Raw genomic sequence first — 14,953 nt, 5'->3', positions numbered from 1 at the left:
ATGCGGGAGTGCTAATCGCAGCTGTATGGCAAAGACACGAAGTTAACAACCCGTGAGATTGAAAATACCCACGTCTGCGATGAATATGCGGCCGCATACACGCGAGTCATCGAGGTCGCATAGCTTGCTGCTCTCAGCACATCGTGCAGCTTGTATGTCGTGTACTGTTCCTTGTATGCGTGCACCGCCCAGCGCTATCGTCGCCAATGATGCACAGAAAGGGTTTGTCGTCGACATATGATCAGAGTTGGCATGTATTCTCGGATGAAGGTGTAGGACAAATTGAAGGAGCAGACTCAGCAGAGGAACGCGTCGCGTCGCGCTGTCAGGTGGGATCACATGACGTAAGGCAACGTGGTCGAATTGAAGCGAGGTGGCTGCGAATTCGGATGTTCAACTGCTCCTCTTCTCGGACTCTCGTCTGCTGGGCTCGCTCCTATTATCCTTGTCTATTTCGGCTCTCAGACTGCACATAATAGGATCTGCACTGGATAATAGTCACAAGCAATCAGCAATATGTTGCTGCGGCTTCCGCTTTTGTTACCATGCCTGTTCGCCATCGTTCTTCACGGAGTGAACGCCGACTCTAGTGCTGGTGCACTGTACCCTCCTGGCCTGCAACCTCTCATAAGCCGGGCCAATGCTTTGCTTTCCGTGGGGCAGTTTCACGATGCCGCGAAGGCATACTCCGATGCAATCGGTGCGTTTCGCCAGCATTGCCTGAATGCTATCATACTTACACGGGCCGCAGACCAATCACCTGCAGACTACCTGTTGTTCTACAAACGTGCTACCGCATACTACTCCCTAAGCAGACACCAAGCTGCCCTCTCAGATTTCGAGAAAGTCCTCTCGCTCACGTCCGACTCCTTCGACAAGGCGTACCTCATGAAGGCGCGTATCCACGCAAAGGAGGGCCAGTTCACGGAGGCACGCGATGCGCTCAAGAAGTACATGGCGAAGAACAAGGATAGTGACTCGCAATCGCTGCTCTACTCTATCAGCGAGGGCGAGATGTCCGCGAAGAAGGCGGGGCAGGCGATGAAGGCGAAGCTGTGGAATGCATGCGTGGAAGCGGCGTCAACAGCGTTGCTCACTGCATCGCATTCTGCGGAGCTGAGGCAGCAGCGGGCAGATTGCTCGCTGGCTGCGGGGGATGTGGAAGCAGCTGTTGGAGACCTCACGTATGCCCTGTACCGCTGCTCCACGTTTGCCATGGCTGACGGACCCCTCACAGTCGTCTAACGCACCTCACGACACCATCTACGTCTCTTCTCATGAAGATCTTCCGTCTCTCATACTTCCTCGGCCCCTACTCTCCCAGCGACACCCAATCTACCGCCCTTACCACATTGAAACAATGTCTACACTACGACCCCGACTCCTCGCAGTGTCTCCCCGCCCACCGGCTCGTCAAGTCCCTCGACAAGTCTTTGAAGAACCTCGAGAAGCACCTCTCCAAAGAAGATTGGCGCGCGGTCGTCAGCCTCCTTGGTGGCGAGAAAGGCCTCATCGCGACCTTCGAGAGCGCACTCGAGGAACACACCACCCGTGCCGCGCTCGGACTGCCTACATCAATCCCGCTGCCCTCCGGAAAGCGTACATCCCCGAGGCGCGCCACGCTCCTCCGTGCAATGTGCCGTGCGCACCTAAAGCTGAACGACCCCAAGCGGGGCGAGCGATGGTGCAACGCGCTGCTCGAGATGGAGGGCATGCAGGATGACGGAGACGCGCTGATGTTGCGCGCGGACGCGCTGATGGCCAAGGAAGAGTGGGAGGAGGCCATCCGCGTGCTCGATCGCGCGTTCGAGGCCAGCGGACGCTCGAGCCGCGAGATTCGCGACCGGCTGTTGAAGGCACAGAGGCTATTGAAGCAGTCGAAACAGAAGGATTACTACAAGGTGCTTAACGTGCCGCGCGACGCGGATACGAAGACAATCAAGAAGGCTTTGTGCGTTCTCCTGCCGTTTGTGTCGTCTCGCAGAACTGACCATGACTGTAGCCGGAGAGCAGCAAAGGAAGCGCATCCGGACAAGGGCGGCAGCGAGGCGAAGATGGCCGCGGTCAACGAGGCGTACGAGGTGCTCAACGACCCAGGTCCGTCCTCTTTCCCGTTCTAACCGCGCACTATTGTCTGACCGACATCAATCGCAGAGCGCCGCGCGCGATTCGACAACGGCGAGGATCCGAACGACCCCATGGCGCAGCAGGGAGGGCAGCCGTTCCCAGGCGGCGGCGGCGGCGCCCAGCACTTTGCACAGTTCTTCCAGCAGGGCTTCGGCGGCGGCTCCCCGGGGGGCTTCCAGTTCCATTTCAGCCGTGGCGGACATTGAGTGTACTCGTGCTCGTGTTCGTGCTCGCCGGTGGCGTGCTGCCGTGCCGTACATTGAGGGCGTCATGCCCCTCGTCCGGTCGTTTCCTCGTGTCTTGCATCTCTGCTCCGCATTGTATATCATCATCTTTCACGTCCCATGTTGTGCTGTAGCAATCCCAGACTCTCGGACTGTTGCTTCGTTCCTGCTAAGTTTGTTTGACTGATTGTGATGCTCAGTTGCTCGTTGCCACTGTATCCACGCTCGCACCACGGCGAGGCTGATGGTCGCCTGCGGAGGGTAAGGTCAAGACAATTGCGGAACCTATTTCACTGATGACTCCTAGGATCCCAGGGCTATTTCAGTACGTGCTGTCTCTCACTTGCAGGTGTATCCATGGGCGTCGTACTCAGAACGTCTTCGTCTGGCGTTCTATGTTTATCAGTGATATTGTCAAGGGAGGTTCCTAAGGTGCGTGCTTCTCTTCACTGCGATGACTTGGTGTCATTTTACTGATATTCAGTGGATGGCAGGAACACACGACAGCACGACTCATACCATATCTTTTGTTCGGGGTATGGATGGGGCTACGCTGTGCGCAATGAGCGGCCTGGCATTCACACTGCTTCACACAACAGCCACCGAGTCACTCGCATTACTCGTCCATGTCGCACAGCCTTTCCTCGTATATAGGACATCTATCTCCGCAAGGTCTTGTCTCCTGAAGTGGGTCCTTGTGTTGGTACTGTAGTCACTTTGGCCCTATTGTGACAAGCCACGTGTCGTAGCATGTGGCTTCTGCCGCCGGCGCTGGCTGGCGCAGATCAAGTCGGCGAGAAGTCAATCTGGGCGGGCACTTGGCGACGGTGCAATCCTGGTTCAATCCTCTCGGCTATCTCGAGGCTGGATTGCTCTCCGTGCAAAGTCCGTATTGCGTCTTCGTGAGTGTTCTCCCTTGGTGGACTCGGGCCCTGACCGATGCCTCAGCATCGCACTGATCCTTAATTGTCTAGTCTGACAATACCGGCTATTGTGCAATCAGAAATCGAGGCGCGCGGCAGCATCACGAGACTACTTCTCCGGAGCCGTTCGATAAGTGAACGTCTTAATCCGGCCTCTGCATTGTTCTGCATCTGGTAGCCTGAGAGGACACGCACTGCGGTTGCCGTCTCCTTACGGAAGGTATTGTACTTTCATTACGAAGTGAAGGATTAAACGGGATGTTCCTTTATGTCCCTGCATTCCGTTCCTGACGCGATGCCGCGAGGCGCGATGCTCTGGCCGGGCATATATGGCCCGCGGCGGGGAGGATCCCTGCTACATTGCCTAGGGCTCCTTCGTTCCTCCGTCTCTCTCAGCTCAATCTCCTCACGTTCCTTAACGTCTGACGATCCCTCGCTATGTCGCAAATCAGCTTCATGCCGGTCGGTATCAAGGCCCACAAGATGCAACGCGCGCATCGTCTGAACATCACGCCGCCATACTATTGTTTCGACCTCCCGAAGTCGGGGCTTCGGTTTGTCGTCTGCGACAAGCCTTCCAGCTCGAAGGCCTACCGCAATCTGATCGACATCGTCGACAACTTCTGTGTCGATGTGCTCCGGCATAAGAAAGCACGGAAGTTCCTGTTCATGTCGGTGATCCTCTCGTGAGTCTATACTATCTCGCTCCAAATGATGCACTCATGTGGCACAATGTCTTTCAGTGAGATTGCGCACACCTCCGACGACCCAATGGAGCCTCCACACATGCTCGTGAAGTTCACGCTGCCCACCGAGAACGGCATGCCCAAGGCGATCCCCGCGCACATCTACCTGACGGGATCCCTGCCCCACGCGAAAGTCGACACGACATGCGTCTTCTGGAAGGACGCAGAGGAGATTGCTGAGCACGAGATCCTGGCATCGCACCAGGCCATTAACTTGCGCCTGGACATGCTCAGTGCGTTTTCCTTCGTCGCCACTACGGTGGGCCGCTGAGCTGAGATGTTTTGTCACCAGATTATTGCTCGTTCCCTGCAGAGCAGATTCCACACTTGTAGCACTATGCCACGACCATCTGGAACGATAGGACACGCCTAATTCGCATACCCGGCTTGTAGCGATTCCCCTCACTACTGGTATGTTGTCAATGCCTTTCGTTGCGGGCATCATCTAACCTAAGTCGCATTGTAGGCAGCAGGTCTGACATGTAGTACCTAGCCCTCATGAACTGTAATGCATCGTAATGCTATCGAATTGCTATCTGTGCTGTTCTCGTCTGCATCTTCGTCTGCTATTGTACATTTCAACTGTGATACGTCTTCCTATCTTCATCAGGCCGCTGAAGGCTGGTGCTCCATATCTCTGCCCGCACGTCAAGTCTCTGGCCCCTGTGAGCGAGGCCGTGAGTGAATGGGAGAGCCTATGAACTGAGAACCCAGCACCTACGCTACCTTTTTGTTCTTGATCTTGATCCTCTGGTTCCTTACCCGGTGCGCGGACCACTCCTGTGACGTCGCCCTAGTCCCCTACTTGCCCTCGGGGCTCTCGGCGGCCGCATTCGTGATGACCGGACACTCTTCGGCCAGCGGGCGGAGCACGACCGAGTTGCCCGGCCTTGTGGAGAAGACAAGGGACCAGCGGACGAATTTGGCTTGGTCCCTGAGGCTAGGAGGCGAACTAGACAATGGTATCCCGGGAGTGCCGGCGAACAATTGGACGTAATGGGGGCCGGCGAGTGAGTAATGCGGCTTACATCACACGATGGAGGTTGGACTCGAGGATCCCGCCGCTCAGGATCGTCATGGCGTTGCTAAGGTTGCAGATCGTGTTGCCGGGATGGGCTGCCCATTGTCATGTCGCTGTCAGTGGGGTCGCGAATAGCGTCTGATAGTGGATCGACGTCACCTGGCAGTACGTAAAGGTGGTCGTCCCTGGAACCATGAACTGCAGTCCGCCCAATCGATTGTGAAGGAATGACTAAAGCGGTCTCACGTCAAGTATGGTTAATTGTCGTCTGGACATGGGCTCACCAAGGTCAGTGTGAGCTCCGAGCCCTAACGCCGCCTTATCTGCTGAGGTTCCAGCAGGCATGGGTAGGGACCTGATGCACCGTCACGGTGTCCGGGTCTCACTCCCGCTGAACTCTTCGATCGCATGCCGCTTCGCGAATCTCCTTCCGGCAGCCCGAGCTGATCATCGAGCACTGCAAGTAGGGTATTGTTGACCTCAAGCGACTTCTGCACGACAGGCTTGATAGTAGTGGACACCATGCGGGGGTTGACGGTGGAAGGGTGCTATGCGTGGCGCGCTGGTTCCGGCCAGGCGAGTGTGCCGTATTTGGGGACCTTCATAATTCATGGACCCGGCAGGGCCTAGGATTCCGGTTTCGTCTGTTGCGTTGGCTCCCGCGGCCTTGTAGCTGCGGTTCAACTTGAATGGAGGGTGAGTCTCGCGCGGACACGATGTCGGCAATATCGTACCCAAAGGACATGCCATCGTCGCCCTGTTGATACTTCATCTTCTCGTCCATGGCCAGAGCCATACTAGTCTCCGCACCGATCTGGAGATCTCCTCGACCAATGCATCCGTTCCATGATTTTTGAGACTGCGACCCACGGCCGGTTTTTCGCTATCTTTACAGTGAGCAAAGCTTGAAGTGCGTCGCCGCGTCCCACATCTTCTCAATCTCATCTGATGTGTTGCCTGCCTGGATGTCCTCGTAATCGACTACAAGCAGGGGATGCGTCGGGAAGTCCTCTGGGAAGCGCGGGGGGAGGTGAATTTTGGCATGCTCGTGAGTGTTCTATGTAGTGGGCCGTGTAGCTTGACTACGCACTTCGCACGAGAGTTGGCTTATACCCACCATCGGTTGTCTCTCATTTGACCGCTCCTCATTCACAGGCAATCGCCGCCTGGTTGTAGGCGTATTTTCGCAACTCGATAGCGTAAAGCCGCATCTAGAGAGTGCTTGTGGAGCGTTCGTGGTGCGGAGCGTGAGAGACAGGCAAAGTGCTCACCGTTGTCCGGACCATGGAGCACGGCAGTAGAGCCTGAGATTTCGCTATTGACCGTTTTTCAGAGATTCTCGCTTGAGCAGCCATGGGCGGAGTCCGTAGGACGGCGGCAATTCCTCCGCATCGCTCGTGAGAAACAGCCGCTTGGACAACGTTCCGGTGTCACCTACACAGATTGTTCACGCGTGAGGCTGAGATGGAACGTGGCGCGGCATGAATAGCACGGAGAGGAGTACATCTGACGTACAGTATGTACGTTCGGCAGAGGGTAATAGCGTTCCATTTTCATTTGTCACAGAGTTTGTGATGACGGTACTGTATGCTCGCATAAGCTATGTCCTGTGACCATCTCAAAGAGGGTCAAAGCGGATCCTACACTCTGGGTGCTGCGATGCACTGGCAGACACGCACCGAACGTCGGTCCGCGAACGCTGGAACCAATCATCAAATGAATGGATGACGGTTTGTAGCATTGGCGGTGCATTGATTTCTATGGAGGCTGGGGGTGACATCGCCGACACCAAGTCTTACGACTAATGGTTGGCGTTGTGAAGAAAAACCTGTGTGTGTACTATCCTCAGAATTCGGATATTAGCCTCGCGTCCGGTGTGCCATGAAACCATACGCACATCTACTAGTATCGCTCAGTAGCGCGAACGGCGACAATCCGAAACAGGTGTAAATGTCCGTATAGCACCCGCATGTACTGGCACTCGGTAGTGACCATTGACCGCATAGATAGACACACAGCATCCACACTCACTGGCACAAGTGTTGTCGAGCTTCTCCATCACCGGCGGATGCACCGTAAGACGAGTGAGAAGTAACGAATAGGCGTCTAGGTTACATAGACCCGAGCTCGCGGCACAGCCTGTATACTCGACTCGGATGGATGAACGTAAAACTCCAAAACAGAACAAGGCGAGCCATAGAAAGCGACGTACTGAATGACAGCAGGGCCTCGCGCATTCCGACTGACCGCAGTAGCGCCCTTTTGTGACAACAGCGTGTTCCATTCCAGTACGAGCTGCGTTTCTCCCATGCGCGGTGCGATGGGCACGAAACAGATTGAGAGACTTGAAGGATCGGATTATCACGAAAACGACAGCAGAAGTCGGCGCAGCTGCATGAGCATCTCAACTGTCATGCGAGGCTTCACAGTGAGCCACGCTTCTTGAGCAGTGTCGCTCAACAACACCGTCACAGACGGGGCTATGGAACAATTGGCCAAACAAGTGACAGCAACGTCGATTACAGACTCGGAGTTGCGCTCATAATCGAATTTGATGATCAATATCAATATCGGCGCTTAATGCGAGCCGCGCTCAGCGACGACTGCAGTCTGCGGCTGTTACTTAGTGCATACATAGCAAATCCGACAACGTATCTGGGACTGACCCTGATACCCATGTGATCCTGAATGAGAGAGTCATGATATTTATCCAGTGGGCATAGCAAGATTTCATAGTTTGCTTTTGCTTACATAGATGATCGATAGCCGAGCCTCCAGCCGTCGACGGTCCGAAGTCCTGCCCGCATATTCGCCGCCGATGTTCGCGCTGTCCAGTACGGTTTGCCCAGATATGATGGATCGTATGCCTCCTGTTGCATCGCTGGTGATAAGCTTATGTCCAGCAGCCAGCTCTTCTGGGAGTCCGCCTCACGTTCAAGGCGACGATACACCGTGATACCAGCAACATTACAGGAAAGGCCGCCGCCACCGCACACAGGTGCATCAGACACGACGCCCCGGAAGACAGGACCATACAGCGTTGGGCGATGACTGTCGGCCAGTAGAAGCATCTGTCGCCAATGCGATGCTCGAAGAAAACAGCTCGTCGGCCGTGTACAGAGCAGAGGTCGTCGTCGCCGAGCGTCGGTGGCACGCCTGAACTACCAGGCCGCGGGTCGGTGAGGCTACTGAACGACGATCTGGATAGCGGATCGTGTACCTCGCTGGCGATCTTGGCGATCGCTGCTCGCGGACCTGGAGAAATTGAATTTCCCCGCGGAGCTGGATCTCGCAGGCTCGACGATCGCCCGGGATCGTGGAAGGCGCCGTCTTCGACGACGACGGCCAGATTCAAGCTCAAGTTGAAACGAGGGGCGGACGGGGCGGCGGGCAGCCTGCATTGCGCTGCTGGGGCAATGTCGGACGTTGGCTGGGTTCGTTCGCACGGCAAGATCCGCCACGTACCGCCCCTGCGACTCGCGCCAACGCACAAACGCTGAGGCCATTCCCGTACTGAATCATAATGGACTTCCTCAGGCCGTCAGTCGTGGACTGCATACGTAAGCAGGGATTGACATGTCGATATGCCATGGCCTCTGGATCACTGGTGATATTCTGTCACATTTCCGCAGGCCGTCTCTGAGATACTCGCGACCCACATGCTCCAGGAACTCTGATACTAATAGCATGCGCAGGGCCGGACCTCTCCCATCGTCAATTGCCCTCCAAAAAGAGAACATCACCGAACACCCATCGTGGAATCGGCACGCAACGATCTCCTATCTGCGCAGCTATGGATAGAACACGAGCGGCTCTGCCTCATGTTGACCGTCCAGTGCTCTGCGTAGAGCCATCAGGTTGATGGACCGCAGGGATCGGACGAGCAGCCGTGGATTCATCACCTCCGCTCACCATCCGCCGCAAGAATTCAATTGTTCAACAGCGCTGGGGGCGCCTTTTTCCATCCATCTCAGTCTGAATCCGCGGGCTCCGATGCTATCCATACTATGGAATGCCTCATGGACCGGCGCATCGGACTGGGGCATCTCCCATCTCCCTTTGAATTCACTGAACCTTCTTCAGCGCCCGGGTGGATGATCACGGCCGTCTGACTGCTGAACAAGGCATGCCTGAATGAGGAGCCGCTGGGAGCTAATCCCTCAGGCTCGTCACGTCAATGATGCTCGCCTCACCTCACGCTTCGCAACAGAAATGCACTGCTGTTCCTCTGCAAGGCGGGTTCTCCGCGGTCAGCTTGCAGGGTCGCTGGAGATCCCGTCCTGGGACCGCCGCAGCGATCGCAAAGACGCTCGCACTACTGGGTCCCCACACTAGATGCATAGGCGCATCTCAGCTGGAAGTACCCGTCTCGCGGGAGAGCGCGTGCTCATATGAGAACGCTCGAATCAGGCTACGGAGGACTCGGAGGAACGCACGAAGTATCGACCATCGACCGCCCAAGAATTCACCACTACCCGTCGACAGAATTCTATGCAACTGCACCCGGATCGACTTCCTGGCAGGCCCACCTCGTCATCGCATCGTCCGTGTCCAATCAGGGACAACTACCGGCGTACAGACACCGGATGCCGTACTGACAGTCGTACGAAGCGCGCAGAGGTTCCCTACTACGGGCCTCTAGGCTGCCACATTCCTTTCTCCGCAATCGAGTTGCCTGAGCTCCGATGCTCAGCGGACAACCCTGGATTCGACCGGGATTCACATCGTCGTCGTCTCTGACACACGCCACGCCGTAATCGCTCCGAGATTCTTCGGAATTGAACCTAGCAGCCTGCAGGGCGCAGGTTATAGCCTGTATGTTAAACACGCGTACCGGGCCGTCCCAACAATAGTTAGTACTAGCAGCTGTGTACAACATGCTCTACAATCTAAGCGCGTGCTTCTCCTGGCAGCCTGGGACGCAGCGTAGGATTGAATTCGCTGGGAAAGCTTCTTCCGCTCAGCCCGGCGGTTGATCATCTGGTAGGCGTCCACACCCAAATAAGGCATCCAGTATGTTCGTAGGCAGAACGCGGACTCGAACGGGACGCCGAGTCTCCCGCTGCCAGAGCTTGAGTCTGCGCGAACGTCTGGCCCAGATGTGTGAGAGCAGTGCGGGGTGCGGCACCGAAGGGTTCTAGTCATCCCGTCAAAGCGTCAAATGTCAGCGCACGTCAGAAGTGAGAAGGGATGGGCAGAAGCCATGTGCAACCACGAGATTCATTGCCTCTGGTGGCTCACACAAATGTCAGCGTAGCTGACTCTTACCCGCACAATATTCAGGATCTGTCTCTAGTTTCGCGGATCAGACTTCGGTCGGTGGCAGCGGACGTAAACGTCTAATGGAGCTGGGAAGGACGTCGTATATTGGGCATGAGGGGTAGGCTACAACGGATACAAGGATTGTCCGGCATATTGATACAGCACTGACAGCGAGGGCAGGTACATACATGTGCTACTTCGACAACGAGGATAGCGCGACGTGGGATTCTAGACAGCAACGAAAGCAATTGTTATGCGAAAGCGAGGAGGCATAGCGAGTCGTCACGTAAGTAATATGGGAATATGCGGCAATGGTGCTGTCGCCGCGGATATAGTCCTACGAGGGGCGATGGTACCTTCGATAGTGTGGGGATGGATGGCCAGAGTGAGCTTGGACTGCGTTCGCTGAAGACAGAGCGCGGATACCATCATCAGAGAGGCGGGCGCGTTCTGACGCATTTGCAAAACCGGCCCATTGCGGCCCTGCCTTTCCATAATCCTGACGATGGTGGAACGGCTAGCCCATTCTTGTGGCTCTCAGCCCTCATGGCCCATACGGCCGCGAGCGCTCGCCGCCGGCCTGCGACGGAGGCAAGTACTCGGGGAATGCAGGGCGGAGCGCCGTCGACACGGGGCGGGCGTTGCACGAGCACCCGGGACGGTCGCAGACGGGCTCGGCATGGCGCAGGGTGCGATCCTCACGGTAGCGCGGCATGGGGGACGAGTTCGAGCGCAGGCGGCACTGGACGCGGTCTCGGTCCTCTCGAAGGTTCGACTCGGGCACGCCCACGGGCAGGGCGGGCTCGGGCGTCTCGCGCTTGACGTTGGCCGCGTAGCGCGGGGACGGCGGGGACGGCGGGCGGGCGTATGGGTGGTGACGCGTGCTGTTGGGGGGCGGCGAGCGGCCGGTGTCGTACTCCTCAGGGTCTGAGTAGGACGCGGAGTGCTCGAGCGGATAGGGCGCCAATGAGTAGCGGTAGCTTGAACCTGGGGAGTAGACTGGCTCGGGCGAGCGCGACGGCGAGGCCGAGAGGGGCGGCGAGTGGGCTGAGCCAGAGGGATGCTGAATCAGCCGCGCGACGGCATCGCGCCGGCGGGAGGTGAGGTGGTTCCGGTAGTGCCGACGCATGTTCGAGTTGACGTTGAACCTACGGTTGCACCCCGGGTAGCTGCACACGAACGCTGCGGCGCAACACTCAATTTCAGCATCGAGATGCGTGTAGACGTCATCGAGAAGGATACGTACGCTTCGCGCCGGTGTGGGTGTTGACGTGAATGTTCAGGCTGCTCGGCCGGTTGAAGCGCTTGTTGCAGTGCGGGCAGCAGTGACGCTTCTCCTCAGACCCTGGTGGCCCGTCTTGCGGCGACTGGGGACCACGTAGACCTTGGCTGCTGCCCGCAGAGACCGCCCCGCCGGACAGGTATGGGTTCGCTGAGAAGCTGGGAGGGTAGGGCGCAGGGGTCTTGTGCTCGTCGGGGCGTGGGAACCGTTCGTACGGAGGGACGGACAGTCCGTGCTCGGACACGCGAAGCTCCACTCGGAATGTAGGCTTCGCTTTCGTAACCAAGGACATGCTCTGATCGGGGCCACAGCCCGCATATCCGAACGCACCGGGGACGGTATTTCGGTAGGAGTCGGGGACATTCGAGCTAGACGCCACAACATCCTATTGACTGATGGTCAGCGCAGTCCAGATGAACAAGCGGGCGCCGGCGCAAGTTACCTGTGTTCTGTTGGACAGATAGCTTACCGAAGATGTGGCAGAAGAGAGGCTCGGTCGTGGAACCTGACTGCAACAAGGCCCGGAACATGTAGCTCCGCCGTGAGCACTGGATGGAATGCTCGTTGGCGCGTATACATCGTAGCCTCTAAGCTCTCCTGAGCCATCGGAGCTTGTAGGCGGACTTGTATCTCGTCTGCTCCTGGCAGGCACCGCGATGATAGCGGATGTTTGCTAAGTAATTGGGATGTGTTAGACAGTCATGTGCATGAGACGCGAGACGCCATACAGGATAGTTAAAATTCGGTTCGGGTGCGTAATGCGAAGTTGGGCTCGTTCTGCATGACGAGGACGGGTATCTCTGTATAGGCGACGGTGGCTTCGCCATGAGGTGTTCTGATCGATTTGTGGGCTCAACTACGTAGCACGATCGAAGCACGCGCGGACGCACCTGGGAAGAGCTCGTTGATGCTGGGCAGGGAGATGTTCTTGGGCGAATGGGGAGGCGACATGGCGGAGTGGGGAGGAAATGGGAGTGGAACGGACAAGGGCAGGTTATAAGGGCAGTGGGCGGTCGCGAGGGTGGGCGCCTTATATAGCCAATGTGGACCGGTCGCACAGCCGACAAGCCATTTCAAGACGATATCTGAGATTTGCAATTGGGGAGGCTTCTACCAGATTGTGTTAATCCGGAGGATACAGTTCGACACCAGGCGCCCGGCCGTGCTGTGCCGGAACGCCAGCGGCCGAAGCTCCTTCTCCTTCCAGTCGCTCGCCGCCGCCGCGCCGGACGGGCGGCCGGCGACAATAGAGCGGGATTTGCACGCCTGCCGGATCGGGCCACGGGCACAGGGAAGCAGCTCGCCGTGGGCCAGGACCACAGTGGACGCTCCACCAACGGCAGTCCACCAGCCCGCAGAGCATCCCAATCGGACGCAGCCAGCCAGACAACGTGGGGCGGGGCCTGTTATCAGCCGCGCGAGGTCGAATGATTCGCCGCGCTCATGCTTCGTGGGCTTAATTTCCTGAATCATGGCGTAATGGGAACGTCCTGGGCGGGGGATCACGAAGGCCCCTCCGTCTGCGTGTATCGACGCGGATTTGCAGCGTGGGGAGGTATGACCGCACGAACCGCCATCATAGCCACACAAAAAGAACAAGGCCACCCACACATCTCCGTCCCCGAGAAGCCCAGAATGGCCTGATGCATGATGGCTGCGATGCGCTCGAGCAGCGAGCACCCGACCGTGCGCGGACAGACGAACCACCCGAGATGGGGCGTCGCGAGGATGAATGGGTGGTCGCGCTCGCGGGAGGAACGCTGGACCGACTGGGAAGGCGTCTGACGGGATCCTCATGATCGGCGTTTCCTTCTGCGGCCTCTGATGGGCCTCCGAAGACACCGGCCCCGGTCCCAGTGGCGACGGCCGCACAGGCCAATCCCAGACCTTCCTAGAATATACAACGCCCTCTTCCGCATCCGGCATGCAGATCAGCCTTCAGACAATCCTTATCCCGTCCGCTGCACACCCGCAGTGCCTGGGTGATGCAGGGCCGTCTGCGCGTGCCGCCATCGCGCTGGAAGCCCAGCACGCCGCTCTGCGCCCGCGGCGAGGTTGTGCGACACCCGCGAGTGGGTGCTATTCGCGCGGCAGTCGCCTTCGCCAGACGCACCGTCCATACCCGACCGTGCTCGAGTCAGGCTGCCGAAACCTTGTCCCAGTCGCAGCTGGGTCCCGCGCGCGATGCTGCGCCGCTCGTCATTATGTACGCAGGCTGCCTCGCCGCATCCGCCTGCCACGCTCATTGAGTTATCTGCGCGATCAGCGTGGAGCCCGAGAAAGGATTCGCGGCTGAAAATGGGCGCGACCGGCCACGCCGCGGGCGTAAGTAAGGTTGCGCAGACGTCGGATCCCGAGTCAGGTGGCGGCACACTCACAGGCTAACTCACATCGGTGGTCCTCAGATGTGCTAATGCGAACGCGGACGTGTGACGCAACCAGCGCGGCGCCAGCCGGTGTGCAGCGCGGAAGTGAATGGGCCTCCCAACTGCGGCCCTCCCTGGCAGTTACGTTCATTCCGCGCGCGGCTGTTCGCAGATGGAGCGGGGAAGGCGTCGCCGCTGACGGTGGCACCGGCGACCAGAAACCTGACGCACCGTCACGCGTTGAAGACCGGGTTCTGTCCGCCTCTTGCTTCCATGGTCGCCGCGTCCGTGTCGCAGCCGCAGAGAGGGACACGGGCGTGTCAGCGTAGCCTGATCAGCTGCCGCACAAGCAGCACGCCGCATGGTGGACGTGCGCGAACACGCCGCCGCAAATCCCCCCGCAGGGACGCCCACCGCCGCACGTGACATGCAGGGCCGGCGACCATGTGGTTGCCGCAACGCCGGCCTGCGCGTGCCCAGCGCTGATCGTGATCTGGCTCAGATCCACACACTCGCCCACTGTATCGGGCAAGTCCTTAATCGGGCCCTACTACACCAGCAGCTCGCTTCGGCACTGGTTCCTGTCGCCCGGTGTAAATCCCACTCGCCCGTCCACCAGGGTGCCGCAGACACGGACTCGGTGGAATCGGCGGAGCTTACCCCGGGGCTGTAAGGTTCCACGGAGCCACGTACAACGGGGAAGTTGTGTGGATTTTGCGGTCACGCGGTCTTGACCACTACATTCGCGGAACCTAAGCGGAAGCAAATCTCCCTCGCGAAAGGGATTGTTGAAATTGGGCCCATCACGCAAGGTTTGCGCATTCAACGGGTCTCTTCAGTTATCTCCTAGAAGGCTGCCCCGCGTGGGATCAGATGCGCACTAACATAGCATTGCGTCAAGCCAATTTCATTGCGATCCCTAGATACAACGGAGAACGCCAGCTCTCCGTCGGCGAGGTCAGGATAGCGTGTGCATGGCACGACATGCTGTCGTCAAGACCG

The 14,953-nt window shown here is 58.0% G+C and overlaps 5 protein-coding genes across 5 annotated transcripts; 2 read left to right on the top strand and 3 right to left on the bottom strand.

Annotated features, from left to right (window-relative positions):
- The first annotated feature begins 393 nt into the window (after window positions 1–393).
- C8Q71DRAFT_729321 (uncharacterized protein) lies at window positions 394–2,563 on the top strand. Its single transcript, XM_047922022.1, has 5 exons — window positions 394–700; window positions 752–1,184; window positions 1,238–1,951; window positions 2,003–2,097; window positions 2,155–2,563. The coding sequence occupies exons 1-5, from the start codon at window positions 517–519 to the stop codon at window positions 2,331–2,333; spliced, it is 1,605 nt and encodes a 534-aa protein (XP_047784433.1). The 5' UTR covers window positions 394–516; the 3' UTR covers window positions 2,334–2,563.
- C8Q71DRAFT_7432 (uncharacterized protein) lies at window positions 2,522–3,774 on the top strand. The gene is made up of 5 exons (XM_047922878.1): window positions 2,522–2,783; window positions 2,836–3,038; window positions 3,101–3,253; window positions 3,326–3,494; window positions 3,727–3,774. Exons 1-4 carry the CDS (start codon window positions 2,709–2,711, stop codon window positions 3,450–3,452), a joined length of 558 nt encoding a protein of 185 aa, XP_047784432.1. The 5' UTR covers window positions 2,522–2,708; the 3' UTR covers window positions 3,453–3,494; window positions 3,727–3,774.
- A 1,047-nt stretch (window positions 3,775–4,821) lies between these two features.
- Window positions 4,822–5,098, bottom strand: C8Q71DRAFT_852146 (uncharacterized protein; the record flags this gene model as incomplete). The annotated part of the gene is made up of 2 exons (XM_047926803.1): window positions 4,822–4,972; window positions 5,049–5,098. The coding sequence occupies 2 exons, from the start codon at window positions 5,096–5,098 to the stop codon at window positions 4,822–4,824; spliced, it is 201 nt and encodes a 66-aa protein (XP_047784431.1).
- Window positions 5,099–10,847: 5,749 nt separating this feature from the next.
- C8Q71DRAFT_852145 (uncharacterized protein) lies at window positions 10,848–12,536 on the bottom strand (the record flags this gene model as incomplete). Its single annotated transcript, XM_047926802.1, has 4 exons — window positions 10,848–11,485; window positions 11,550–11,970; window positions 12,314–12,420; window positions 12,476–12,536. The coding sequence occupies 4 exons, from the start codon at window positions 12,534–12,536 to the stop codon at window positions 10,848–10,850; spliced, it is 1,227 nt and encodes a 408-aa protein (XP_047784430.1).
- Window positions 12,441–13,711, bottom strand: C8Q71DRAFT_7293 (uncharacterized protein). Its single transcript, XM_047922021.1, has one exon. The coding sequence runs from the start codon at window positions 13,509–13,511 to the stop codon at window positions 12,696–12,698; it is 816 nt and encodes a 271-aa protein (XP_047784429.1). The 5' UTR covers window positions 13,512–13,711; the 3' UTR covers window positions 12,441–12,695.
- Between the last annotated feature and the right edge of the window lie 1,242 nt (window positions 13,712–14,953).

Source organism: Rhodofomes roseus (genome assembly GCF_022264815.1).
Source record: "Rhodofomes roseus strain CIRM-BRFM 1785 chromosome Unknown C8Q71scaffold_1, whole genome shotgun sequence".
In the NCBI taxonomy this organism is placed as follows: Eukaryota; Fungi; Basidiomycota; class Agaricomycetes; order Polyporales; family Fomitopsidaceae; genus Rhodofomes; species Rhodofomes roseus.
Note: the sequence above shows the minus strand (reverse complement) of the source record. Positions and strands in the feature narration are given on the sequence as shown.